The sequence below is a fragment of the Euphorbia lathyris genome, chromosome 7 (genome assembly GCF_963576675.1).
Source record: "Euphorbia lathyris chromosome 7, ddEupLath1.1, whole genome shotgun sequence".
Classification (NCBI taxonomy): domain Eukaryota; kingdom Viridiplantae; phylum Streptophyta; class Magnoliopsida; order Malpighiales; family Euphorbiaceae; genus Euphorbia; species Euphorbia lathyris.
The window spans coordinates 2,911,229-2,938,347 of NC_088916.1; the positions used below are offsets into that span (position 1 = coordinate 2,911,229).

A 27,119-nucleotide genomic window follows, 5' to 3' on the forward strand; every position below is an offset into this window, starting at 1 on the left:
CTTTATCGTTACTCTTGAACAAGCTCCTTTATTGCATGTGCCTTTTAATCTTTAAAAGGAGCGGAGCTGACGTCATTCATATGATGCTATTTTGCATGATGTCATATGTCCTCCTCCTTGACTTTTAGACATTCTTTCAGGATTTATATTTGTAAATGATATTTAAAAATGACATTTTCATAAGGGAAAATTACAAAATTGGGTCAAATGAGAGACTCATTTACATTTTTAATCCACTTACTCAACATACTACATATCTAGACTATATTTGTGTGACTTTCCCAAAATACCCTCACCCTTTCATCTTCTCCATTCCCCTTTCTTCCTTTATATTTTCTCGAAATCTGCACCATTTCTCTACATCACCATGTCTTTCTCTTCTTCCTCTCTTCATCTCTTGATTCTTCATCTTCCTATTTCTAGAAAACGAAGCCATGGTTCTCCATTTTCCTGTTCCTGCTCGTTTCTTGGTTTCTTTCTTCTTGCGCGGATCGAAGAAATTGTTATTCTATGTTATTTTCATCGTTTTTCCCAGTTTATCATATGGTTTTTATCGAAAAATGTAAGTACATACTGTTTTCTCTGCGTTTTTTCTAGAAATTCACTTAGCGTATGCCGTTTTTGCGAATGTCTGCGAGGAGAAAGAGTCTGAAAGGTGTCGATTTAACTTCGCGAAACGATGATTACGCGAAGTCTGCGAGGGTAAAGTTCATGACTTTTCCCTCGCAAACTTCGCGTAATCCGTTTTCGCAAAGGCAAAGCGTCACATTTCTCCTCGCAGACTTCGCGAAATCATCGTTTCGCGAAGTAAAATCATCCTCTTCCCTGCACATTTATATTCGCATTCATTTTTTCTGCCTAACACGATTAAATTTTTCTGAAGGTGGTTGAATACATCCCGCAAGAAGGGAGTATCCTTGGATGCAGATGGGATGACTTTCCTTCTGATATAGGGAGAAATTCCCATCAAGATTGGTCACATTCACTTTAAAATGGTTTGTTAGGAGTTTATTGTGGCAATCTTGTTGTGTACCATGTGATACATCCATCCCAAAAGGTCTGAACTTCTAATACAGAGAGAAATTTCCGTCCAGATTCATCACGTTCACTTTAAAATGATTTCTTAGGAGTTTATTATGACAATCTTGTTGTAAATTTTGATAATGTTATGATTTTAGTGTTGTTATTGTGACAATCTTGTTGTAAATTTTGATAATGTTATGATTTTAATCTTGGAATCCCTTGTTGTTGACTTCGCATATTGTGAAATCTGCGAATTGAAATCATCTAATAACCCAAACATTATCTTCGCAAATTTCACATGCGAAATCTGCGAAGTCAGACAGAAGGACGAACGACGAATGGTTAAAAAATTTCTAAGTGTTATATATATATATATATATATATATATATATATATATATATATATATATTAAAGGTATTTTGGAAAAGTCACACAAACATAGTCTATATATATATAGTATGTTGAGTAAATGGGTTAAAAATATAAATGGATCTTCCATTTGACCCAATTTTATAATTTTCCTTTTTCATAATTATCCTTCTTGAATCATAACCAAAACTATGCCATAATGATTTCTCCTTGTTTTGGCCCACGTGTTGTTGATGTGTCAGTTCCTTACCCGATCTAGAACCTTATATCTAACTTTGCAAATTAACTAAACCACAAATTTTATTTGACCGATTAATGGACTCACATATCTTTTAAGTGCAAAATTTCACAAAGTAACCCTGTTTGCAAAATTTTAAATCACAGAACTGTTTTTGCAAATCGACTAAACCACAATGTTTATTTTTGTAATTTTCTCTCAAGTTTTTATTAAAATATAATTTCTCATTCTTGATTACTTCTCATGGATCCAACATTCCAATCTACTAATTAATCTACCTAAAAAAACATTTGTGCCCAAAAAATGCACAAGCAAGAAATAAATACATTCTTCTAGCTTCAACACCAGATTATAAATGTATGACAAAGTCTACATTCTGAAGCAAGATTTAACTCCTGTTTTCGAGATATCGCTGTGGTCGAGCATGTCTACCAAAGTCATCCTTCTTGGAAACCTCGGTGGCGACCTGAAATACATAGCATCTTGACGGGCAGATCTTGCAACAAACACGGTACCTCCCGTTTTTCTAATGCTCTGCAATTAGGGGTGGACAAAAAAACCGGACAAACCGGTAACCGAACCAAACACCGGTAAACCAAATTGGAAAAGGCGATTAACCGAACGGTGGTTTTGCTTTAGGGTTGAAAAAATACTTTGGTTTCGGTTTGCCGTGTACAAAAACCGCGGTTAACGGTTAACCGAACCGTTTAATATATACGTATTTAAAATATATATATATATATATATTTATTTATTTACTTTGTAAATACATACAAAATACATACATAAAATACAAATTATATACTTTGTAAATACTAATTATGTGTATTTTAATATGTATATTTTACTTTGAATTCATTTCGTTTGGATATTTGAAATTATGTGTATTTTAATATTATTTAAAAATTTAGGTTTGGGTAAAAATTATAGTTAACTTTTGATTTTTGGTTAACCAGCGATAATTGGTTAAAAACTGTCAACCGGAAAACCTAATCGAAATTAATGGTTAACCGTTGGTACGGTTAACCAATATATATGGACCAGTTTCGGTTTGAATGGTTAAAAACCCGACAATTTCAGTTCGGTTAATTTTATTACCTCATGGACGGGTTAACCGAACCGTGCCCACCCCTATCTGCAATAATGTACTCAAGCAACTTTACACCATCATCATGCAATGCAAACAAGTTAATATAGCATGACAAAGTCTACATTTTGAAAGCAAGATTTACCTCGTGTTTAGGAGATATCGGCGCGGTCAAGCATGTCTACCAAAGTCATCCTTCTCGGAAACCTTGGCGGCAACCTTATATACATAGCATCCTCGATCTCGATGGGCAAATGAGTCGCAACAAACACGATTCCTCCCTTTTTTCGATGCTCTGCAATTATGTACTCAAGTAACTTCACACCATCATCATCTAAAGCAACAGAAGGCTCATCGAGCAGCCAAATCGGCCTGTCAATAGCCAATAACCTCGCAAGTTGCAGCCTCTTTCGCTGCCCCATTGACAACATCCTCGCCTTGTCCTTTGCCAATCTCGAAAGCCCCATCAATTCAAGAGCAGGCATTGAGTTCCCTTGCTTGCCTTCAAGAACCTCAAACCACTGAACATTGTCAAGAACAGTAAACTTGTCCTTGATAGCATCTTTCAGGGAGAGCCAGTTGAGTTGAAGCTTATACTGGTGGAAGACTCCGGATTCCATAATATTATGACCGTTCCAAAGGATTTGACCAGCAGAAGGCTTAGAGAACCCTGCTAGCATTCGTAAGAAGGTGCTCTTGCCTGAACCGTTGCTTCCTGTTAGAACAAGTGCTCCTCCATCATGAATCGAGATATTTACATGCCGTAAGATTTGTTGTGCATTTCTCATGCACGAAACGTTGTCAAGTAACATTTGAGGAAGTGGTGCTTTGCAAAGAGACATCAAGCTTTAACAGCAAAATTGGAACTCCTGGTGTTTGAAAATTTGCTCAGATTTTCTCCTTGAGCTACAAACAAATTAACCAAGTCTCCCATTATTTTCAAGGTGGACTAAAAGAGGGTTAAGGTACAAATAACTACCCCCAACATTAAGAGGATGTCAAAATAGGTTTGTCTTGTCATAATCGTATTATCCGATCTATATATTACACATGATTATATATAATAAAAATGCAACGAAGATTATAATCGTGTCAAACAGGTCGTATCAGGTGGGTTGTCTTTGTAAATCATGTTGTCATGTCATAAATTGAAAGCTTAATATTTTGTGAGAGTCAAATTAACCCCCCAACCCAACATTTTCTTTCTTGCTAATATCACCCTCATCGTTTTTGTCCTAACTCAATGAAAATTACGGACAAACCAGAATTTGTAAGTAATTATCAATAGATTTTCCGATAAAATCCCTTTTCAAGCAGAACTGATCTAGGTTAAAAAGGTTGACATGACACTGAAAAAACAAGAAAACGTTAAGACCTTGTTTGGGAGGAGGTTAAGGGAAGCAATGGAATATAAAATATTTGATTAACCTTGTTTGAGAGATTTTTTTTTAGAGTAAACGAAGGGCAATGAGAGTTGACATTTTATTTCCATTAACGGTAAACTGTAACCTCCAAATTGGGAGTTAATGGGGTAATGAAAACTTTCTAACAAGAATTAATTAACCTTTTAACTCTCATTTACATTCCATAAACTAACCTTCATTTCCATCACTTCCCCTTCCCTTCCATTGCCTCCTCTAACTCTCACCTCCATTAACCTCCCAACTTTGTTTAAAGATTTCTATTAGCAGCTTTTAAGTCCTATAAACAGATTAACCGAGAATCAATATCAGTGCATATATACATAATACACTCCAAAGAACATTGTAAGGTAACTAATGTCTAGTTTGTTTCTGACTTGAAAACGTATACGTATCTATCCAAAATTTAGAAACTCAAAAACCAAGAAGAACCAGGCAATACAGCTCAAGACAGAGAGGAATGGCAAGGTACTAATTGAACCAATGGCAATAGTTGAGTCTCTCTAGCTGAAACGTGGTGGTAGGGTTTATACGCACTAATTGAACCAGATAATGAAAGACTACAAATGGTATTGTTAAAACATTTGAATAAAATAACTCTAAACAAATTACCTGACAGCAACCTCCGCTGAGCTTACTTCTGCATCAGCCTGGGGGTCAAGAACTTCACTACCACCAGGATCTGGGACATCTCCAGCTAGCTTCATCTGCTTTGAAAGCATTTTTAATAATGAATAGATTTCATGTCTTTGAGAATGTCTTTTATCTTTAACCATGAATACATGAACACGACCTAGTATCTCAATCCAGCTGCAACCAGGTTGCTTAACAACTCCTTGATGTTTCATTACTTTTCTTACTCTTACAACATCCTTCCATCTTCCAAGCTCAGCATATATATTCGAGAGAAGAACGTAAGGTCCCGAATTAGTACAGTCGATTTCCATGAGCTTCGCTGCCGCATACTCCCCAATTGTGATGTTATGATGAACCTTACAGGCACCAAGCAATGAACCCCAGATAACAGCATCAGGCTGCATAGGCATTGTCTCTATCAAATTTTTGGCCTCGTCAAGGCAACCAGCTCTGCCAAGTAAATCAACCATGCATGTAAAATGGTCCTTTGATGGTTCCAAACCATACTCCTTGGTCATTGAGAAAAAGTAATGTCGACCCTCTTCGACTAGCCCTGCATGGCTACAAGCACAAAGAGCACCAATCATCGTAACATTGTCTGGTTTCTCTCCAACTGCCAACATTTCCTTAAACAATCCAAGGGCCTCTATCCCATAACCATTTTGAGCATATCCTACTATCATTGCATTCCATGAGACATTATCCTTTTCTACCATCTTTTCAAAAACTTGACATGCTTCCACGACTGATCCACATTTCATGTACATATCTAAGAGAGCATTCCCCACAAAAACATCAGGTTCTTCACCATATTGAAATCGATATCCATGCTTCAAAACATGAGTGTGTGCCTGCCTACCAAGCTGCAGATCAGCAAGATTTGAACAGGCATTCAATAGGTTCCCGAAAGTGTAGTGGGTTGGGCAGATACCTTCCCTCTTTAGCATACGAAAGAGTACAAGTGCCTCTTCGTTCTCCCCGTTCTGTGTATATCCTGCAATAAGGGCATTCCAAGACACCACATTTCTCTCTGTCATCGTTATGAACATTGATCTTGCAGCTGCAGTACTTGCTGCCTTTGCATAACCACTCACCATTGAGGTTTCAGAAACCACATTCCTCAGTGGCATCCTATCAAAAACACATCTAGCTTCATAAATTCTACCACATTTTGCATACATATCAACCAATGCATTGCTTAATATGACATCATTCCTAAGTTTATCACATTTCACCACACAAGCATGAATTTCTAACCCTTGTTTAGCTGCAGCCAAGCTTGCACAAGCACTGACCACACTGGCCAATGTAACTTCGTCCGGTTCATACCCACTCTCCATCATCCTCACAAAGACATATAAAGCCTCCTTCGCAGGACCATTTTGTTCATAACATGCAATCAAGCTATTCCAAGAAACAACATTCTTCTCCCTCATTTCATCAAACACCCTTTGAGCAGAATTGACAAACCCACATTTTGAATACATGTCAATAAGAGCTGTGCCCATATAAACATCCAATGAGAACTGAGATTTCAAAATTAGACCATGGACTTGAGTACCCATTTTCAGGTCCTTCAATCCCGAACAAGCACTAAGACAACTACCAAATGTATACTCATTCATCACAAAACCCTTCCTGTGCATCATAACAAAGCATTCCAAAGCTTCTTCGAACCTCTCACGCTGCGCAAACCCTGCGATGATTGAATTCCACGAGCATTGGTCAGGCTGAGGCATGGCCGCAAACAGTCTAGCACCCTCATCAGGAAATCCTGATTTCATCAACGTGCTGATTATGGAGTTCCAGGAAAAAGTGTTCCTTTCAGGCATTTTATCAAACACCTTGCGTGCATCATTCAAGAAGCCGCATTTCCCATAGGCATCAATGAGTCTGTTCTGTATAAAAACTTCATAGGCGAACTGTGTTTTGGTGATGCGTGCGTGTACGCGACGAGCATCACGGACAGACCGGGATTTGATGCAAGAATCCAAGAGTTTTGCAAATGGAGACGAGTTGAGTAAAGAAAAGTCACCAATGATTTGTTTAACGATACCATTTGTAGTCATTTCAATTAGTGCATATAAACCCTACCACCATGAGACTCAACTATTGCCATTAGGTTTATCAAGAATGCCATAGAAGAGAGAAAAATACCAGAACTAATAGGAATGATAAACTAATTTGCGAACCTGAAAATGAATATGATGAATTGTTGTGTTGTTCAGTTTTTCTAGACTCATGCGACATTAGTTTTCTAATTCATCAATAGTTCACCATATATCTGAATCATAATCACAATCTGTTATGGCAATTACTCTGGCACAAGTGAATAAGCTATAAACATTACCTGAAATTGAACACACTAGTTGTAGCAGGACTTGACTATCAGATTGCGATTGGTAGAGACGGAAGCAAATTGGGATTGGCGAAAATGGCGCAAGCGAGACGGAGGATTATAGCAGAGCCGGAGATGGAGGTTCTACTTCCGCAATGAGGCGTAGGCTGACTTGGAAAGGTAAATTATGTGGGTTAAATTAAAGGGTAATTAATTTATTAGTCCCTATATTTTGATAAAATATATTGTTTAGTCCCTGTATTTTTTAAAACACACGGAAAAGTCCCTAACGTTTTTCTCGGTGAACTGTTTAGTCCCTAACGTTTTTCTCGGTGAACTGTTCAGTCCCTGCCGTTAGACTCTCATGAAGATTCTGTTAGTCAATTTGGATTTGCGTTCTTGTTTTCCTTTATTTTCCTTTCCTTTAAACTCTAATGCATCTGAAATCAACTTTGAGTGTTCTTCTTCTTGATTTTCTTCTTAATCGTTCAAATTCGTAAGCATTGGGTCTGTTCTTTTTCTTGTTCTCTATACAAATAGCTTCTTCTTCTAAATTGGATTTCCTCTTCTGAAGTTTGAAGGTAAATAGTAAAGGGTAATTTAGTCATCTCTGAAGTCATAAACAGTAAAAAAAAATCTAACAAACAGACGGAAGGACTAAACAGTTCACTGAAAAAAAGTTAGGGACCTTACCATGTGTTTTTAAAAATACAGGGACTAAACAGTGTGTTTTGTCAAAATATATGGACTAATAAATTAATTACCCTAAATTAAATGCATGGTTTGGTAACTCAACCTTTCTCGCTCAAATTTCAACTTTGAATTTTTTCACAACACACCGAACAAATAAAGTGGCTGTCATATGACTAACAGTCAACTTTCACGGTCACAGATACTCTATTCGGAGGTACCTGACACTATTCGATGTTAATGGAAGTACCCGCACTTTATATAAACGAATAATGGATAGATATTGGCTAAAAATATATATATATGACGGTATTGGACAGCCCGAATACCCGGTACTCACTATATATTTAACTTTCATCAATTGATTTTAACTAATATTTGTTAAATTTGTAGATGGATTATTTTTTAATGGTTTATTAAATTTGTAATATTTTTTATTTTATGTATTAATTTTTAACGGTACGGGTACCCGCATGTACCTGCGATTTAAATGAGATGGGTATGAAATTCATGAAATATACCCGTTAGAGTAATGAGATGGGTATGAAATTCATGAAATATACCCGTTAGAGTAATGAGATGGGTACAAGTAATGAAAAAATAAACGGGTAAAAGTTTTGGATTGACATTATCCGTGAATACCTTACATGTTGTCATTCCCTAGACCGAAACGACACGTTAGATGACACATGGCTATCAACTAGCTGATTGAAACAAGATGTGGCTTCCACCCGGATGATAGCCACGTATCGTTTTGATCAATTAGATGATAGCCACGTGTCATCTAGGTGATAGAATCGTTTTAGTTAGCGATAACAATGGACTATTGTTGATGTGACAACTATGTTTCTTTGATGTCTTTTTACTCTTGAAGTCACTATAGTGACTTAATTGAGATAAAATTTAAAGTTGAATGTTTTTATCCGGACAAATTAAAGTTGAGTGACCATTATTAAACAACTATAAAAGTTCAGTAATTCATTTAGCCTCAATTATATGGGCTGGGCTGGAATTTCTTTTCACCCATTCCCGTCCCCGTCCCGCCCCATTTGCGGGGCAAAACAGCCACTCCGGGATTCCCTGCCGCGTTGGCAACCCTACTTCGTGTCTCAATACTAGCAAGCCAATTCTTCTGCTACATATTTTCTACCATATATGGAATTTAATACTTGCTGCTACTGAAGAAAATGAAGATAGTAATATAGTCATTCACTGTATTTCCTGCACAAGTTTGGTTTATATGAGATATACAGATTATGTATACAAGGATCTTCCTTTGTAATAATATTTCAACTGACTGACAAAAAGGAAAAAGAAAAAGAAAAGATACAAATTACTAACTCGGCCCACACACGGATGACATGATGCGCCAGTCGTATAGTACAATTTCTCAATAGGAGAGAAACATCGAAAATTTCGCTCCCGATTTGTATCCAATCTGACAATGATATACAACACTAAATACACTATGTGCACATACTCTTTGAAATCCAGAATCATTCATAGTTCGAGATACGCTTGGGTTTCATGGCTTTAAGAACCCGTCGACCCTGCTATTCGTTCCCCTTGACAGAAACTTCATGCAAATTGGAGGGTTAACACCGGCTAGAGCAAGTATTGAACTCGGCAAAGTCCATATTCCATCTCCGCAAATCAAGCCGGATGCTACAGCCGGACCAAACGCATCTGCTTTCACTTTGTCAATCTTTTCCCACACAAACAGAATAAAGCTTCCGACACACATGTCAATGGCAAAGTAGGGTCCTAGATAAAACGGAATCGCCATTGCCATGGGTAGCGGAATGAATCTAGCCCAATTCTTAGCTAATGTGTCTTTGGACAAGTTGATTAAAATGGCTGCACCGAAAAACACGTAACAAAGCAAGAGGCACTCTTTAGGAAGAGCTGAGAATCCTTGTACTCCAAGTATAGCCATGTTTCGGTAAATAACAGCATTCGGGGAAGGGTATTCACTTCCTGGAAGTCCGAGATCATCGAATGCTTTGTAGAAGAGCCAAAAGACACAAGGAGAGATTATGCAACCCATTGCCGTGCCAATTACTTGGCTCACAAACATCGATCGTGGTGAGGATAGCGTTAAGTAACCCGTCTTAAAATCCTGAGTGAGGTCCGAGGCTGTAGAGACAATGTTCATCATGACTCCACAAGCTGCAAGACCCGCAAGAACTCCACCATTCGATGCACCAGCCCATGCTCCGATAGTAAAAATAGCTAACTTCCCGTAGGTGGATGCGAGGGACCAGTCAGTGAGACCGCACCCGTACGCATTACAGAATGCCAATACCGGAGCAAAGATGTAAATCACCAGTATGTAGTACCATTTGAGATGCTCAAAGATGTACGGAAGAGAGGCGGTAGATATGGCAGCGATTAGGACATAGCCCGAGATAGCAAACCATGTTGGAATTTGATCTTGGAGAAAGAGTCGAGTGCGGCGTTCATCATCGTAACACATTCTTGCGGTTTTCGGAGAATCGTGATCAGCAATTGGGAGATTACTGCTGGCATGACGACCTCGTACTTGGAAAAACATGGCCGCAAGTGTTTTGCTTAGCACCTTAAAGAAGTTGTATATACCATCACCCAAGATCAAAGCAATGGCAATAAATACCTGAGTTCATTGCAATTGCATAAACTAGTCAGTGGAAAATTCCAAGTCTCTTCTAACCATAAAGACACCCTTTGGCTAATTACATAAAAGCTAAACGCGTAATTAAGCTCTTAAACTTATCTGTGCTTTAAGGACTGAGCTCTTAATCATTTATTTTTCCCTGTGAACTTTACCGGTCTTAAGGATTAAGTCTCTGATCTCTAATTTTCACACACATTGAGTCTCTCACTAACGGCTCTGTCAAATAAGCCATTAATTTAGGTCTTAATGTGTGTGAAAATCAAAATATCAAGGGCTTAATCCTCGGAAACCGTAAAAGTTCAAGGACTTAATCATGTGTTTTTTACATTTGTTTACTTAATCCTCTTATTATTTTCAAAAGATAATATTTAGGATTAAAGAAATTAAAATGAAAAATAAAAGATCTAGGAAGATGACTTTTTAACTTTGTATTATTAACTTTGAACAATACCATTTGAATTAGTTGAATATTTCCAAATTAATGAGTAAAAAGAATAAATATAAAACTGGTTATACTAATTGATGCCACGATACAAGCATTTTATAAATGTCTTCAATTCATGCTCTTTTTTTTTTCTTATTATTATAGGAAAAATCATATTGAAGCCCTTAATTTTCACACGTATTGAGACCTTCGCTATCAGCTTAGCTAACAGAGCCGTTAGTAAGGGGCTCAATGTGTGTGAAAAATTAAATTCAGAGGCTTAATCTGAAAAATAAATGATCGGGCTCAATCTTTAAAACCCTAAAAGTTCGACTTAATTATGCGTTTAGCCTTAAATACATAAAGAAACTTACCCTGTAACCCTGAAGGCCATGTATATCACTTGATTTAAGATCTGCAGAAAACCAATCACCCTTTCTGGTGTCTATAAGAGGCCACATTAGACCCCAAGAAAGAACTCCTCCAAGCAGCAGTGATATATTTACAATATATGGACATATCATCCCGACACCAACATATGTTGCCGAGAAATCAAAGTAAAACCTGTGAATTTTTTAAAAATATAAGAAAATGAATGCATAAGAGGGCGAGCCTTGGCGCAATGGTAAAACGTTGTTGCCGTGTGACCTGAGGTCACGGGTTCGAGTCTTAGGAGCGGCCTCTTGCCAATTAAATTGGCAAGGGAAGGCTTGCCCCCAATACACCCTTGTGGTGGGACCCCTCCCCGGACCCTCGCTCAGCGGGGACGCGTAATGCGACCGGGCCGTCCTTTTTTTTTTTATAAGAAAATGAATGCATAGATGTGTCATGTGTCAGGTATGTAGGGCTGTAATCAAGTTGAGTTGAGCCAAACTTTGGCCTGCTCATACTCGACAGAAAATTGAAAAGCTCGAGCTCCATTCGAGCTCGACATCTTGTTTGATTGTGAGCTGCTCGCGAGCAAATCGTTTATTTGTTCACCAACTTTGTTCACAAGCAGCTCGTTAATTATGTTCATGAACTTTGCTCGCGAACAGCTCATTAATTATGTTCATAAGCAAGCTCACGAGCAAATTGATGAAATGAAAATTGAAGTCGAAGATAGGGTTTCAATCTCATTTGAAATTTTTTCATACAAAACTACGTAGTTATACATTTCCTCTTTATAGAAATCCTATTATTAAAAAATAATTGAACCGAGCTTGCTCACGAGTCTATTCATGAACATTATAATCGAACTTGTTCACGAACCTATAACCAAGCCTGCTCGACAGCTTTCAAGCCGAGTTTCGTCGTGCTCAAGCTCCATCCGCTCATTTACAAATCAAGCCTCAAATCGTGCTCAAGCTCGGCTCGTTTATATATCAAGCCAAACACGGTCGAGCTTTTATCGAGCTGCACGCCGGCTCGGCTCATTTACAGCCCTACTGAGGTATGATGCTTTTCCAAATAGACTTTTTGATGGGTAAGAAATATGTACTTGTTTTCATATGCTTTGAGGCCAAATGTAGGAAAACTATTAAATCCGCAAGCATCTCCAGCAGTAAAGAACCATTGAAAGAAACCCCAGAGAAAGCTAAATGAGAAAAACTTCCCCAGCATTTTTACCTGTTTCCTACAATGGGAGAAAGGAGAATTCAATTGAATTTTTTCCCATTTATAATTGGAGAAATACAATCAGTTTATGAGGATGCTTTACTTTGCTAGTATGGCTCCTGCAGGAGTGTGGAAGCTGTTGATGAGAAGAGCAGTTGCAGTACCACTTGGATATGTCAATTTAAAGTCTATGATCATGATCTGAATCCAACCAAGATAAATGGAAAATCAAGCAGAGGTAAATGAATACTACATATAAATCAAGGGTAAATTACACCCATGGACTTCAAAACCGGACCTAAAAGTCCTTCAACTTTGCTCTTTAGTCCCTTATGAAAAAAAGGGCCTCAAAGGGAACGTTGATGACTTCAAAAAGGAAAGTCCAAGAACTAAAGTTGTTTAAAATCACATTTTCTATGAAACCACGTTTTTTATTTTCTAAAATAACAATTTTCGGAGCTTTCTGTCTCTAAACCAAACAGCATCTAGATGACCAAGGTTCAAACACTAAAGTTGCATAGAATATAATTTCCATCAACTCTACAATGGGGGGTTACATGCTATTGGAGTGGTCAAAGGATAAGAGACTTTTATGTTAGTAAAAGCAAAGTTTAGGGACTTCCATGTCGTTTTTTTGAAGTTCAGGGGCCATAAAGAAAGTAAGACCAAAGTTGAGAGGCCATGTGTGTAATTTATCCTAGAAACCAATGTCTAATTTAAGATTGCAAATATAATGCTTGTCAAGTGTTTAGTACACTTTTGTCAAGGAACCAATTGAACTAAAAGCTTAAGCTGATAGTTAAAGGTCCACGCCCCGTACGCTAATTTAAGATTGCAAATATAATGCTTGTCAAGTGTTTAGTACACTTTCCATTCAATTAGTATAGGTCAAGGAACCAATTGAACTAAAAGCTTAAGCTGATAGTTAAAGGTCCGCACCCTTGCCACTGGACTTGCTAGGAATCGAACCCTTGATCACTTGGTCAAAGAGGCTCTGACACCATGTCAAGGAACCAATTGAACTAAAAGCTTAAGCTACTAGTTAAAGGTCAAATTCATATTAATATCTGAGAGTATATAAGTCCATACCTTTCTGAGAGGAACCACTGAGAAGAGACCCAAAAAGCTTACTACAAACAAGAAGGCAATCATCCAAAGCAATGATGGCTCTTTATAGTCACTCCTGTCCTCTACTGATTGATTGGCAATAGTTTGACTCATAGCAAACAGATAACTGCCAAAGCCTCCTGTACAGCATCAATTATTAAAAGAAAATCAAATATTGAGCAAACTAACATCAATTATAGAATAGAATTGATTCGATCATGTACATTCAAGTATCATTAAAAATGAAATAAGTTTCAGAACTTTGAAGCCTTGCTTGACATTAGACATTTAATCCAAATTGTAAAGAAAGTTGAGATAAACATAAAGAGTCTAGAGCTTGAATGGCTTTGTTTAGTGGCGGAACTAGAACGAAATACTAGAAGGGATTGATGGACGAAGATGTGTTAAAAATTACAGGTTTTTTCGGGTTTAAACATCAGCAACTGATTTCAGCAGAGATGTCATCACTGATGCCAAATCCTCTACAGATTCTGAATAGACTGAAAATACCAAGGGAAATTTCCATCTGTAATTTTATCATTATTTCTCTCTGAGTCATATGGTTAACAGACCCTCCGTGACCCCTACTCCCCCCCCCCCAGGCTTTATTGGGAGAGGTTATTGAAGCCACTAGTCTGTATCAATTATAACAGATCAAAATATACTCCTCAAACCTTGTTTCGACATTCCATTTCCTTCCTTTTTCCAGTTGTGGTTCTGTTTTTTTAGTTAAGATCAATTTCATCAATCTCATTAGATGGAGATCGCAGACAAGATGTTGGCGATATAAGTATCCATCACGATATGATAAATCATGAATGCCTGCGGAGAATTCAAAAGGGTGAAGTCAAAATGGCATTAAGTAAGATGAAGTTGAAGAAAGCAGTAGGACTTGCTGGCATCCCTATTGAGATTTGGAGATGTTTGGGAGAAAGAGGAATCGAATGGTTGACGACGTTCTTCAACAAAATTTGGAGAAACAATAAGATGCCATCAGAATGGAGGAAAAGTATCTTAATCCCTTTGTATAAGAACAAAGGCGATGTCCAAGATTGTGCCAACTATCGGGGAATCAAATTAATGAGTCACACTATGAAACTTTGGGAGCGAGTGATCGAACAAAGGCTCAGGAGGACGGTGAAGATCTCGGAAAACCAGTTTGGCTTTATGCCGGGAAGATCAACTATGAAAGCCATCCATCTAATGAGACAATTAATGGAGCACTATCGAAATAAGAAGAAAGACTTGCATATGGTTTTCATTGACTTGGAGAAAGCATATGATAAGGTACCAAGGGAAGTACTTTGGTGGGCCTTGATAAGGAAAGACATTTCGCGGAAATATATTGACATCATAAAAGACATGTATGAGGGAGCATGCACGAGTGTACGTACTAGTGTTGGGAAGACTGAAGAGTTCCCTATTACGATTGGAGTGCATCAAGGTTCCGCACTAAGTCCATTTCTTTTTGCCATCGTTATGGATGAACTAACAAGTTCACTTCAAGATGGTATACCATGGTGCATGCTTTTTGCAGATGATATTGTGTTGGTTGATGAGACGAAAGAAGGAGTGGAGAGGAAGTTGGAACTATGGAGACAAACTCTAGAATCTAGAGGCTTTAAGTTGAGCCGAAGTAAGACAGAATATTTGGAGTGTAAGTTTAGCGGCCATAGGAGTAGGGAGGCAGGGACAATCACCCTAGATGGGAGAGTTGTTCAGGCCTCGGATTGCTTCCGGTATTTAGGATCTATTATCCAAACGGATGGAGAAGTGGATGCAGATGTTGCTCATAGGATTAAAGCTGGTTGGTCGAAGTGGAAGAGTGCTATGGGTTTCCTTTGTGACCCCGTCATGCCTAATAGATTGAAGGGAAAATTCTACCGGACGGCAATTAGACCAGCATTGTTATATGGTACGGAGTGTTGGGCAGTGAAACACTGCCACATCCATAAGATGTCGGTGGCGGAGATGCGTATGTTGAGATGGATGTGTGGCCATACGAGAAAGAATCGGGTGAGTAATGAAATAATTAGGACAAAAGTAGGGGTCACATCTATTGAGAATAAAATGAGAGAAAACCGACTAAGGTGGTTTGGCCATGTGAGACGTAGAGCGCTTGATCCGCCGGTTAGGAGAACCGAAGAGTGGCAAAGGGATGTAGTGGTGAGGGGTAGGGGAAGACCTAAGCAAACTTGGAGGAGGGTGATCGAGAGTGATATGAGTTTACTGGGAATTGAGGAAAATATGGTAGTGGATAGGACGGAGTGGAGGGAGCGAATTTGTGTCGCTGGCACGACTTCACGGTTTTATATGATGGTTCATGTTAGCCGACCCCGAATCATTTCGGGACTAAGGCTTTGTTGTTGTTGTTCATTGGATGAGACAGATCTACAGAAGTACATTGAAGCAAATTGTCATCAACTTATGAGTTATTGGGATCATTTATCTTCTAATGCCATACATGAGGAACCAGTATATGCAAGAAGAAAATGTAATCATCACCTGCAATATGATGCATCTTAGTTTTCTTATGGCCCTACATTTTTGTAATCAAACTGCAAATTAACTGAAAGCTGGAGTAACTGTGGAACACTATTATGTAGCTAAGCTCTCAAAACTTTAAAGTTTGAACTATAATTCCTATCCATAGTTCTCATCTTTTACAAGTCTTATAAACTAGATTGCTTATCCGAATGCCATGAAGCTTATAAATTCAGTTTATCTTATTCCCATGAGGTTTCTAGAGTATGGTCTATTTCTTCAATCAATGTTATACTAAACCATTGATATGTTGCACAATTGATTTGATGCTCAGAAATCAGGATATGGTTCAGGTTACTGGAAATTATCATGTCCTTTGCCTCATTAAATTAAAGTAGGAACATGCCTTTCTCTTTTCAAAGAAGGCACTCATTTATGCAAATATAAATCAATTAACACCCCACTGTTTCTCACCAGTCATCACCCTCAGCATTCACCAGTTAAATCCTATGTTGCACAGAAACTCTTCTTCATTAGAGTTTCTGTGTTTTGTGTCCGTATCTGTTTCCATTTCCTTTTTTTTTTTGTTTCCATTTCTGTTTCCTAGCTAAATTTCCTGGTTTCCGTTTCAGTTTGCATTTCCGTGCAACATAGGTTACATCCACTTGTGTGATGGCTGACTCACTAGAAATATTCTAAATATATCTTAGACTTTACATAGTTTTGTCTTTTGCTTAGCTATAAATTGAACATTCAAAATTTAACAAGTATTAAAATTAGTAGTCTAAGAAATATTAATTTCTTAAGTGGTTTCAAACAATTAAAAAAGTTGCATTGAAGTAAAAAAAAAAAAAAAAAATGTTGTAACCAAATAAAAAAAAAAAGGGCGGCCCGGTCGCACTACGCGTCCCCGCTGATCGAGGGTCCGGGGAGGGGTCCCACCACAAGGGTGTACTGGGGCAAGTCTTCCCCTACCAATTTATTTGGCAAGAGGCCGCTCCTAAGACTCGAACCCGTGACCTCTTGTTCACACGACAACAACGTTTACCGTTGCGCCAAGGGATGAATGGTCAGTTTGCTCCAAATAACATTTTTGCAGGATTTGATTCTTGAACTTGTATATTTTTTTTTACAAATTAGTCTAAAATAATATATGTTAATATGGAATTTGTTCTTTCTGAACGCATGTCAAATTGTAATTGGAAAACGTAATATTTTAAAACACCAGGTTGAAGAACTAAATTATATTTATTTTAGGAAAAATTGACACAGGCCTTTTCTCCTTAAAAGAAGCAACTTTTATTAGGTCATTTATCAAATTTCTTATTCTTTTAGAACTCATTCCCCCAAGTCAAATATGACATATACAAATTTCATACAATATAGAAATAATTTCTGGAGTATGTGGATGGACAGTGGAAACAAAATCTCAAATATTTTATAATTAATTAAAATGAAAAAGACTCCATCTTAGAAAAAGAAGATAAGCATTTCAGAAAGCACAAGAAAACAAAAAAGGGAAAAAAGAGCTTCTTATTATGAAAGATTCTTTGCTCTTCCAACCTTCCAATCCATTTTGGTAGGCAACAACCCACCAAAAGGATAAAGACAAAAACAAAGCATTCTGATTTCTGACACTTCCTTTTCATTTTTTTTTTCCCTAACCAAAATCATCTGCTAAAGTTTCGATCTAATATGTTATATTATAGTTGAGAAAATCTACTATATTTCCGGAAAAATACACTAACTAATCAATCAATTAATATCATTTTCAGAATAATACACTAATCAATCAATTAGTATCTCTAATACGCATTTATTCCCTAACATCAGTCATCCCGTGCTATAAATCCCTCTTTTGATCTAATTAAAATGTTATAAATCAAGAAAATCTACAATATTTCTGCAATAATACACTAATCAATCAATTAATATCACTAAATTCTACAATATTTCCAGAGTAATACACTAATCAATCAATTAATATCACTAACAGGCATTTATTTCCTAACATCAGTCGTCTTGTGTTTTGATTAATGGCGTGTAATGGTGGAACTTCTCAATGCTAATCAAACTAATTAATTCCAAAACAAAGAAACAATCCATTTCTGTTATTAAACACTGGTTTAAGCCACTAAAAAAAATCTAATATCATGAATTAACAATAATATTCTTCACAAAAAAAAGCAAAAAATCATAAAGGAGGAGAGAAAAAGGCAGACGTACCGCTGAAGGCTATGCCAGAGGAGGCAACAACACAGGTCTGAATAACAGTATTCTCTTGTCTAGTAAAAGGAAGTTTCAAAAGTGAAGATTTCTGAAGAAAAGTAGTCCAAATCTTGAGGAAAAAGAACCCCAAAAGTCCGGCAGAAACATTGAGAGAAGGTATAATCCCAGTAGTAAGATTAAGCTTCATCACAATGAAGCAGAACAATATACTTAGAATAAAACTCACACAAAAAGCCCTTAAAGTAAGTTGCTCTTTCCATGACGGAACTTCCTCTTGTTCTTCGAATACTCTCTCCACTGAAAACTGCTGCGCCTCTTTCCTCACTCCTCCTCCTCCGCCGCCGCCGCCTCCATCTGGATTTTCCTCGATCTTGTTGTTGTTGTTGTTTCTGTTTTGCAATTCAAAACCCTCGCGGCTATGCTCCATCTCGGAATCAAGTGAAGGAAGCAGGGGGTTTGATTTGAAATTGAAAATCAAACCAAATCAAATCGGAATTGGAATCGGAATCATTGGAGATGGAGAGTGATTTGATGAATTGATGAATGAATGGTGAAGAAAACAAAACACCGGAAGAAGTTTTTGTGTGTTGACTGAAACTGAAAGTTGGTGGCTGGCTCTGGCTGTGACATTTGCTGACTTTTACTGCTCTGCGAAATGTGAATTGACTTATTGACGTCCGCATTCATTCCACTTGCCTCTCTCTCTCTCTGTGTTTGGGATCTTCCTAATTGTTTCTCACTGAACTAATAATTGATTAGACAGATGCATCTAGTCTCTGAATTTTTTTTTTTCTAAGGAAAAAATACAAAAATAAACAGTGTGATTCGACGGATCTGTAGAGACAGGTTCGATGTTTCTATAGGTCTATAAATTCAGTCATTCTGTAAAAAAATTATTATAGTGTACAATTTGGAACTGTTATAGCCTAAGCTGAATAGTAAATTTGTTAAAAGGGAAAATGATCGTCAAAAGGTCGTTGATCTTATGAGGGAAGGTGGTCATTCCAATCAGGCAATGACGATAGATATTCCGGCGATGACAGTCATGATGGTAGATATTCCAAAGCACCGTACCTATTATAGTGTGGAAAGTAGACCTCGGTATGGGCCGGGCTCGGATTGGACCTGTCGGGATTTTAATAAAACCTGACAAGCCCAAATCCAGCCCAAACCCGCACTAATTAGAGTCGGGCTCCGGCTCGGGCCTAAAAAGGAAATCTCAAGCCCGCCCGCCCAAGCTCATATCTATATTAAAAAAAATTCAATTAAAATGAAATACTAATTTTTTTTAATAAAAAATAATAAACATAATAGTTAATAAGTCTTAAAAAATTATAATAAGCTAGTAATTAAATTCGAATAAAATTACAGCATTTAGGGTTAGGAGGAGATGGATTGGAGAGTATATATATGAGGGTAAATAAATATTATATATAATTTATAAATATATATATAGAGAACGGGTCGGGCCGGGCTAGGCCCAATGGGTATTTATATAGTGCAAGTCCGCCCATTTTCTAGACGGGTTTATTTGGACTTGGGCCGGACCGGGCCTGACACTAATTTTATGTGTCCAGGCCCGGCTAAATGGGCCTGGGCTCGGGCCGAACGGGCGGGCGCATCGGCCCATGCCGAGGTCTAGTGGGAAGCAATCTTCTCACAAACGCTCTGATGCCTAAGTCAGAAATAATAAATATAGTATTGATTCTATTGCTCAAAATCCAACCCCTTCCTCATCAACTGAGAGATTATTTATAGGTATTGAGGAGGAAGTTACTAGTGGGTTATCAGGAAGATACGGTATTGAACATGGGTGCAGTTACTCAGATAGATAGTGGGTTACATATACTAGAGTTATATAAGGAACAGTGAGAAAAGACTGACTTTACAAATTAATCAAAATATAAGATACTTTACGAATTAACTAAACCATAAGTATTGTTTGATGCAAAGATTGACTCACATGTTTGTGTTACAGAAACACAAATTTCAATTATGTCTTTATCTTTTCTATATTTATCATCAATAAAAAAGAATAGCTTACATTTCCCTTCACATGTGATGTGATGAAGTTAAGAAGATTCTGAGATGCTATGAAATTGATTCTGGTCAGAGTGTTAAGTCGGGTTTAATGTGGCTTTTGAGTCTCAAGATCAGCTTAAGCACCATTTGGGAGTTTTGCACCCCTTAAACATCGGTCATTATCTTGGCTTACCCTCCTTTATTGGGCGCAATAAACGAGTTATTTTGAGTTTTATTCGGGATAAAGTTTGGTAACATGATCAAGGTTAGGATGTCTGTTATCGCCGTATTATATAGAGTCTTAGAGTATAGTTTTAGCTTTATTTATATGCTTTTCTCGTCCAAATACTCTGATTTATAGTGTCTTCCGCCTCATCATAGTCTACTAATTGTTTTGAGTCATTTTAGGTACAATCGGACTTTAAATGAAGCAAAAGCCACAAAACATGGCAAGTAACTCGGCGAGCTACATGAGTAACTCGGTGAGCTGCACCACTAGCTCGACGAGGAGCAGCATTTCAAAGTCAACCAAAGATTATGAGTCAACCTTCGAAGAATCCACAAAATCACAAAGTAGCTCAGCGAGCTACGGCTAAAAAGAACGTTGATTCCTATCGAGACTCTACTCTGAGAGCTCCAGCCTGATCCGACTCTAACCACTCTATTCTGATCCTAAAGAGGCTAGAAGACCTATTCAGATTAGAGGACGACCAAGAGCACTATAAAAAGGGACTTTGTCTATTGTAATAGTGTCGAATTTAGTTCTAACTTAGTTATAGTTAAAATTATAGTTTCGTTCTTCTTTCCATTCAGTTATACTTTTGTTTTGGTTCAGTTTATTTAAGGTATTTTCATTCCATTACATCAAGAAGTAAACATCGGGTTGTCTTTCATTCTTATTTGTCTTATTTACGTTGTTATATTCAAGTTTTCTTTCCATCTCGCCTCTATCTCATTTAATCACCTTAAATTAATGACCCAATTCGATAAACATGGGTTTGATCTCACTCCATCTTAATATGCCTCTGTGTTTTAGCTTGAACATGAGCTAAACCACCATACGCTAGGATGGCGGTGAACCGTGTTTGACGAATATGGGCCTTTAATGAGTGTTTACGTTGTGTTGTAAGAAGTATAATGAGAGAATTAGTTAAAACATACTTACTCACCTCGAACTAAGAAACCTAATAAAGTAATGGTACGAGAGGTTGAATTGTGAAACCTAATCAAGTAAATGGTTCCACAGAGTAATTTAACTATTCCTATACTTTATCAGGATAGTGCGGCTTTGTAGTCTAGGTTACGGCTTAGCTTTATCTTTCAACGTAATTAATGCTTCCTAGCATACTTAGGGATTTTGCCTAACCAAGCATCGATCTAATGCTGTTAGGAATATAGTTAATAGTTATAGGTTGAGATTGTTATCTTTATAAGGAAAGTTACTGTCTCGAGTTATCTTCATTACACACAACATACACGAATTAATCCATATAAGTCAACACGGGGATCCAAAGTCTTAACCTTTCTCATTCATACATAGACAATTGAATATTATTTCTTCGCTTTCTAGTTTGAATTAGTAATTAAAGTGACAAATCCAAATCAAATAATTCAATCCTTAAATAATATAGAATTCTAGTACGGGTAGGGAATTAAAAGCTAGTCTTTATGGGATCGATACTGTTCGAAAGAACAATTACTACTTGATGTGATAAAGTTCACTTGCTCTTAACCGGTATATACGATTCAGTCCCTATCCTTGTCTCAAGTAGGAATAAAGGTTCTTATTAAATTAGTTTCGCAGACCATCCCGTCCTTTTGTATGAGTCCTTTTCTACTTCTTAGAACCTTGTGTGATGAAATTCAATGAGTTATGAATTCTTTTTGGTAGGGCTCTAAATCAAATGGTCAATGCTGAATCCATTGGGCATCTTGGGACAATCTTTATTTACGGAAGGAATATGGTGGAATAGGTTTTCGTCATTTACACTCATTCAACATCGCTATGTTGGGTAAACACGTCTAGAATCTAGTGAAATTCCCAGTACCCTTGTTAGTAAGCTGCTCAAAGCCAAATACTTTCCTTATGGGAATATCTTTACAACTCCTTTGGGTTCTAACCCGAGCCAAATTTGGATAAGGATTTAGAGTGCTACTTCGTTTCTATCTAGCAGTTATCGATGGAGAGTGGGTGATGGATCCTCTATCAATATATATTGGCTTCCTAAAGTTAACAATTTCGTCATTTCTGAAGCCCATGTGCGCACTGATGTTTTTCCTGTCCGCGATCTTTAGGACTTCAATGATAGAACTTGGAACCATCCTTTGCTCCATCACCTACTGAACCACAATGATTACCAAGTTGTTCTTCATCTTCCTAGAATCTCTGAGAGCAGCTCGATTGTGTTGGAATCTTGACAAATACGGTACCTATAGAGTAAAGTTGGGTTATCGAATTCGGGGTGCTTTGGGAAGACTTCTCCATGTTATTTAGATGTTACATTAGCGGAAGCCCTTGAAGTGTGTGAAGCTCTTTCCTGGTTGAAAACACGAATCTCCATAATGTTCTTTTAGAAATTGATTCACAAACTGTCGCCAACGATATTTTATCTAATGCTGCAAACTTCTCAGAGTTGCATTATAAAAGATTGTTGTAATCTTGTTGCACTTATTAGTGGATGTAAGATTGTTTTTGTTAGTAGACAAGCTAATCGAGTAGCTCATAGTATTGCTAGGGTAGCTCGTTTTATTGGTCATAACATCCAACATTTAGTTACACTCTTATGACTGAAGATGTATTACTTAATAGATTCTCCTTTCTTAAAAAAAATAGTAATTATATAATTATGGGTTAATTACAAATAACTACCCTGTGGTTTGGCCGATTTGCGATGTGGTATCTGTGGTATTTTTTTTTTTTTTGCAAATAGGACCTCGTGGTTGTCACCGTTAGCAAAATCAAGGAAACGGCTGTTTGACTGTTAAATCATAGGGGTATTTTCGGAAACAAATTTTTTTGACTTTTTTGTTGACTTCATCTTCTTCTTCTCTTCTTCGTTCTTCTTCCTCCATTTCCTCTTCTTCTTCTTCCATTTTATGTTCTTCTTCTTCCATTTTCTCCTCTTCTTCCTTTCTTTTTCTTTTTCTTCCTTATTTCTTCTCTTCATCTTCCTATTTTTTTTCTTTTTTTCTTTTTTTTTAATTCTGGAAATTCCAGATTTCTGGAAATTCCAGAAATCTGGAAATTCCAGACGTGAAGAACGTTCTTCACGTCTGGAATTTCTAGATTTCTAGAACTTCCAGACATGAAGAACGTTCTTCACGTATGAAATTTCCAGATTTTTGGAATTTCCAGATTTCTGGAAATTCCAGACGTGAAGAACGTTCTTCACGTCTGGAATTTCCAGAAATCTGGAAATTCCAGAATTAAAAAAAATTAGAAAAAAATAGGAAGAAGAAGAGAGGAGGAAGAAGAAGAAGGAAAGAGAGGAGGAGGAGGAGGAAGAAGAAGAAAAGGGTATAGGTGAAGAAGAACATAATCAACGATGAAGGAGAGAGGAGGAGAGAGAAAAAAAATTAAAAAAATTAAAAAAACGAATTTCCTAAATTGCCCCTGTGCCACGTCAGCTTTTTAACAGATTTTCTGCCGTCTCCTTGATTTGTATAACGGCGACAACCATAGTGAGGTGTTTGCAAAAAAAAAATACCACAGGTACCACATCGCAAATCGGCCAAACCACAGGGTAGTTATTTGTAATTAACCCTATAATTATTTATGAATAAAGGGTCAAATTGGCTATTCAAGTTGGTATGAAGGATCAATTTAGTCCAAATCAATTTTTGAGTATCAACTCAGTCCTTAAAGTTAGCATGAATGGTCAGATTAACTCATGATCAAATAAACTCTGAAAGTATAATACATTTTTGATACCCAAACTATATCATTTTTATATTTTGATACATGAAATCGATTTTTATACTTAAAACTATTATATTTTGCACAACCTTATCGTTAGCACATTACTTTATATGCTAGTGTAGAATATCAGTACACTAATACTATGTTGAGGGATTCAGTCAGGTTTTTTGCTTGTGAAATAACTAAATTAAGTGATAAAATGTGAGAAAAATAAATAGAAGCCAAAACTCCAATAACAAAGAAAATCTCTAAAAATTTCTCAAAACAGTATGGATCATGGACAATTAATTTTGTTAGAAACTCCTAGAAACAGGGGCAAAAAAAACTGACTGGACCCTCAACATAGTATTAGTGCATTGATATTCTGCACTAACGTATAAAGCAATGTGCTGACGACAAAACAATATGCGGTTACGCAAAATATAATAGTTTTAAGTATAAAAATCTATTTCATGTATTAAAATGTAAAAATGATATAGTTTGGGTATCAAAAATGTATTATACTTTTAGGGCTGGTTTGATCATGAGTTAATTTGACCTTTCACGTCAACTTTAAGGACTGAATTAATACCCAAAGATAGGGGTATGCATCGGTTTAGAATCGAACCAAACCAAAAAAAACGGAGTACCGAAATCACCAAAACAATACACACCCACACCAAACCGAGTAACATATAACACCAAAATATAACCGAACCAAAATATTCGGTTTGCTTCGGTTTTAAACCGAACAAACTGAATTGAATTAAAAAATAAAAGCATTAAATAAAAATCACTATATTTCATTATTATTTTTTTGGTAGGGAAAAGAAAGTAAAGACAAAACATACACCACAACAAATAACCCGGGATTAGCCTAGGAAAGCTAGCCCCCACAATATCTTCAGAAAGCAAAGATAACAGGAAATCAGGAGGAGAAGAGAAAATAGAGACACTCAAAGCCCTCTCATGGCCCTCAGCAGCAAGTCGATCTGCCACCCGATTATGCTCTCTGAAACATGGCAAAAGTTGATAGAATCGAAAGAGGAGCAAATCCTTCTAATTGCTTTAACTAAATTCTGGCTCCCTAAACACAGAGCCCTTTTATCAGAAATCATCTTGACTGCTTCGAGATTGTCTAACTCCACTAGCAGCCTCCTAATCCCCAGATTCTCTGTCACCCTAAGCCCAGAAAAGATAGCCCAGAGCTCAGCAATAAAAGAGGAGCCCAAACCCAGATTCTGAGCAAAACCTGACAATCAAGCACCTCCTGCATCTCTCAATACACCGCCGACAGCAATTCTTCCGTCCTCTTTACGTGACCCATCGGTGTTCAACTTTACCATCCCCTTCACCTGGTCTATCCCAGCCTATTAGATGAACAGTCGTCTTTTGGATAGAACCTGCTAAACTATCAACCTTGAAACTCTCAATTATTGAATTAACTTTTCTGAAGAAGAAATCCAGCAAATTAGGAATGACAACCGCTCCTTCTCCAAATACCCCAACATTCCTCCAATGTCAAACTATATTTCATTATTAAATTTACCTCAATAATAAAAAAATTTGAAATACTTTCAAAAATATATTCATACTAGCCTTTTATCTTAACAACAATAAACAAAATTAAACTTGTAAATTCAAATATATGTGTATAATATAAAACTTTTTTTGTTGAATCGAACCGAATATCGAAATGCACAAAAAAAAAACCGACGTCGAACCGAAGTGTTAAAAAATCAAACCGAAAAACCAACAATCGGTTCGATTCGGTATACGATTTAAACCGCACCGATGTACACCCCTATTAAAAGATTGATTTGGAGTAAATTGACCCTTCATGTCCACTTTAAGACCAATTTAACTCTTTATTCAATTATTTATTAATTGACTGACTTTTGTTGTATATAAAAGCTACTTCCTCCGTTTCATATTACATGTCGTTTTAGAGAGTTGCATAGAAATTAAGGATATTAGAGAAAAGACGTTGTTGTCCCTTATTTATTGATTCCACTATTTATTTATTCTATAATAAATACATTATGCTCATTCATTTTCATTAATCCACGTTTTATAGTAGGAAAAAATATTACTTAATAAGTACTGATCATATAAAATGACATGTAATATGAAACAAAAAATAGTCTCCAAAAAGACATGTAATATGAAACGGAGGTAGTATTATTTAAGCACAAGATTTTTTCAATATTATATTAACTTGAGTTTAACTTAAACTTTAGAGAATTGAAATTAGGAAAACCTAAATAATTGAAATTAGGAAAACCTAAAGTTTGTTATTTGTACTCATAGCAACTTATTATTTTGGTCCATATATTTTAATTTTGATACTGACCACATACTTTAATTTTTCTCGGAATTCAATAATTCAAAAATAATTTTGTCAATAATATATTATTATACATGCAATGTTAAAATACGAGTGGTCAAACTATACTCCCTAAATGTCTACATGTGTGCATCTAAATTGTGAATTATGGGCCAATTTTTGAAAAAAAATTAAAGTTTAAGGGTGTGATTGGATGGAGTTAGAGATGATAACGGGTACGGTACCTGTAGGTAATGTCAATCACAAACATTTGTTCGTTTATTTTTTCATTATTTATACTCATTCCATTATCCTAACGAGTATTTCATGAATCTTTTATATGCGTCCGCAAATACTTGCAGGTACCTTTACCTAGTAGTAATGAATACATAAAATAAAAAATAGGGTTATTTCAAATAAATGTTATATGGTTTCATGTTTTTGCAGATCAGTATCTGTGGTTTTTTTTGTTACAAACCGAACCCTCTAGTTTACAAAATTTTCATTTTTTTGTTGACTTTGACAAATATGGCCGATAACAACCTCAAAATAAAAAAAAAATTTAAGAATTAAAATG

The 27,119-nt window shown here is 36.7% G+C and overlaps 3 protein-coding genes across 4 annotated transcripts; all 3 read right to left on the bottom strand.

Annotated features, from left to right (window-relative positions):
* Nucleotides 1-1,798: 1,798 nt before the first annotated feature.
* LOC136200674 (ABC transporter I family member 1) lies at nucleotides 1,799-3,560 on the bottom strand. Its single transcript, XM_065991099.1, has 2 exons — nucleotides 2,864-3,560; nucleotides 1,799-2,097 (listed from the first exon to the last, which is right to left on the bottom strand). Exon 1 carries the CDS (start codon nucleotides 3,558-3,560, stop codon nucleotides 2,871-2,873), a length of 690 nt encoding a protein of 229 aa, XP_065847171.1. The 3' UTR covers nucleotides 1,799-2,097; nucleotides 2,864-2,870.
* Nucleotides 3,486-7,261, bottom strand: LOC136200673 (pentatricopeptide repeat-containing protein At2g13600). Of its 2 annotated transcripts, XM_065991098.1 has the most exons (4): nucleotides 7,126-7,261; nucleotides 4,752-7,059; nucleotides 4,316-4,419; nucleotides 3,590-3,624 (listed from the first exon to the last, which is right to left on the bottom strand). In XM_065991098.1, the coding sequence occupies exons 2-3, from the start codon at nucleotides 6,842-6,844 to the stop codon at nucleotides 4,413-4,415; spliced, it is 2,100 nt and encodes a 699-aa protein (XP_065847170.1). In that variant the 5' UTR covers nucleotides 6,845-7,059; nucleotides 7,126-7,261; the 3' UTR covers nucleotides 3,590-3,624; nucleotides 4,316-4,412. The 2 variants fall into 2 exon arrangements, with proteins under 2 accessions (XP_065847169.1, XP_065847170.1); XM_065991097.1 differs by lacking the exon at nucleotides 4,316-4,419 and having other exon boundaries at nucleotides 3,486-3,624.
* A 1,721-nt stretch (nucleotides 7,262-8,982) lies between these two features.
* On the bottom strand, nucleotides 8,983-19,008 carry LOC136235128 (probable metal-nicotianamine transporter YSL8). Its single transcript, XM_066024648.1, has 6 exons — nucleotides 18,294-19,008; nucleotides 13,566-13,723; nucleotides 12,580-12,677; nucleotides 12,361-12,495; nucleotides 11,255-11,444; nucleotides 8,983-10,435 (listed from the first exon to the last, which is right to left on the bottom strand). The coding sequence occupies exons 1-6, from the start codon at nucleotides 18,721-18,723 to the stop codon at nucleotides 9,329-9,331; spliced, it is 2,118 nt and encodes a 705-aa protein (XP_065880720.1). The 5' UTR covers nucleotides 18,724-19,008; the 3' UTR covers nucleotides 8,983-9,328.
* Between the last annotated feature and the right edge of the window lie 8,111 nt (nucleotides 19,009-27,119).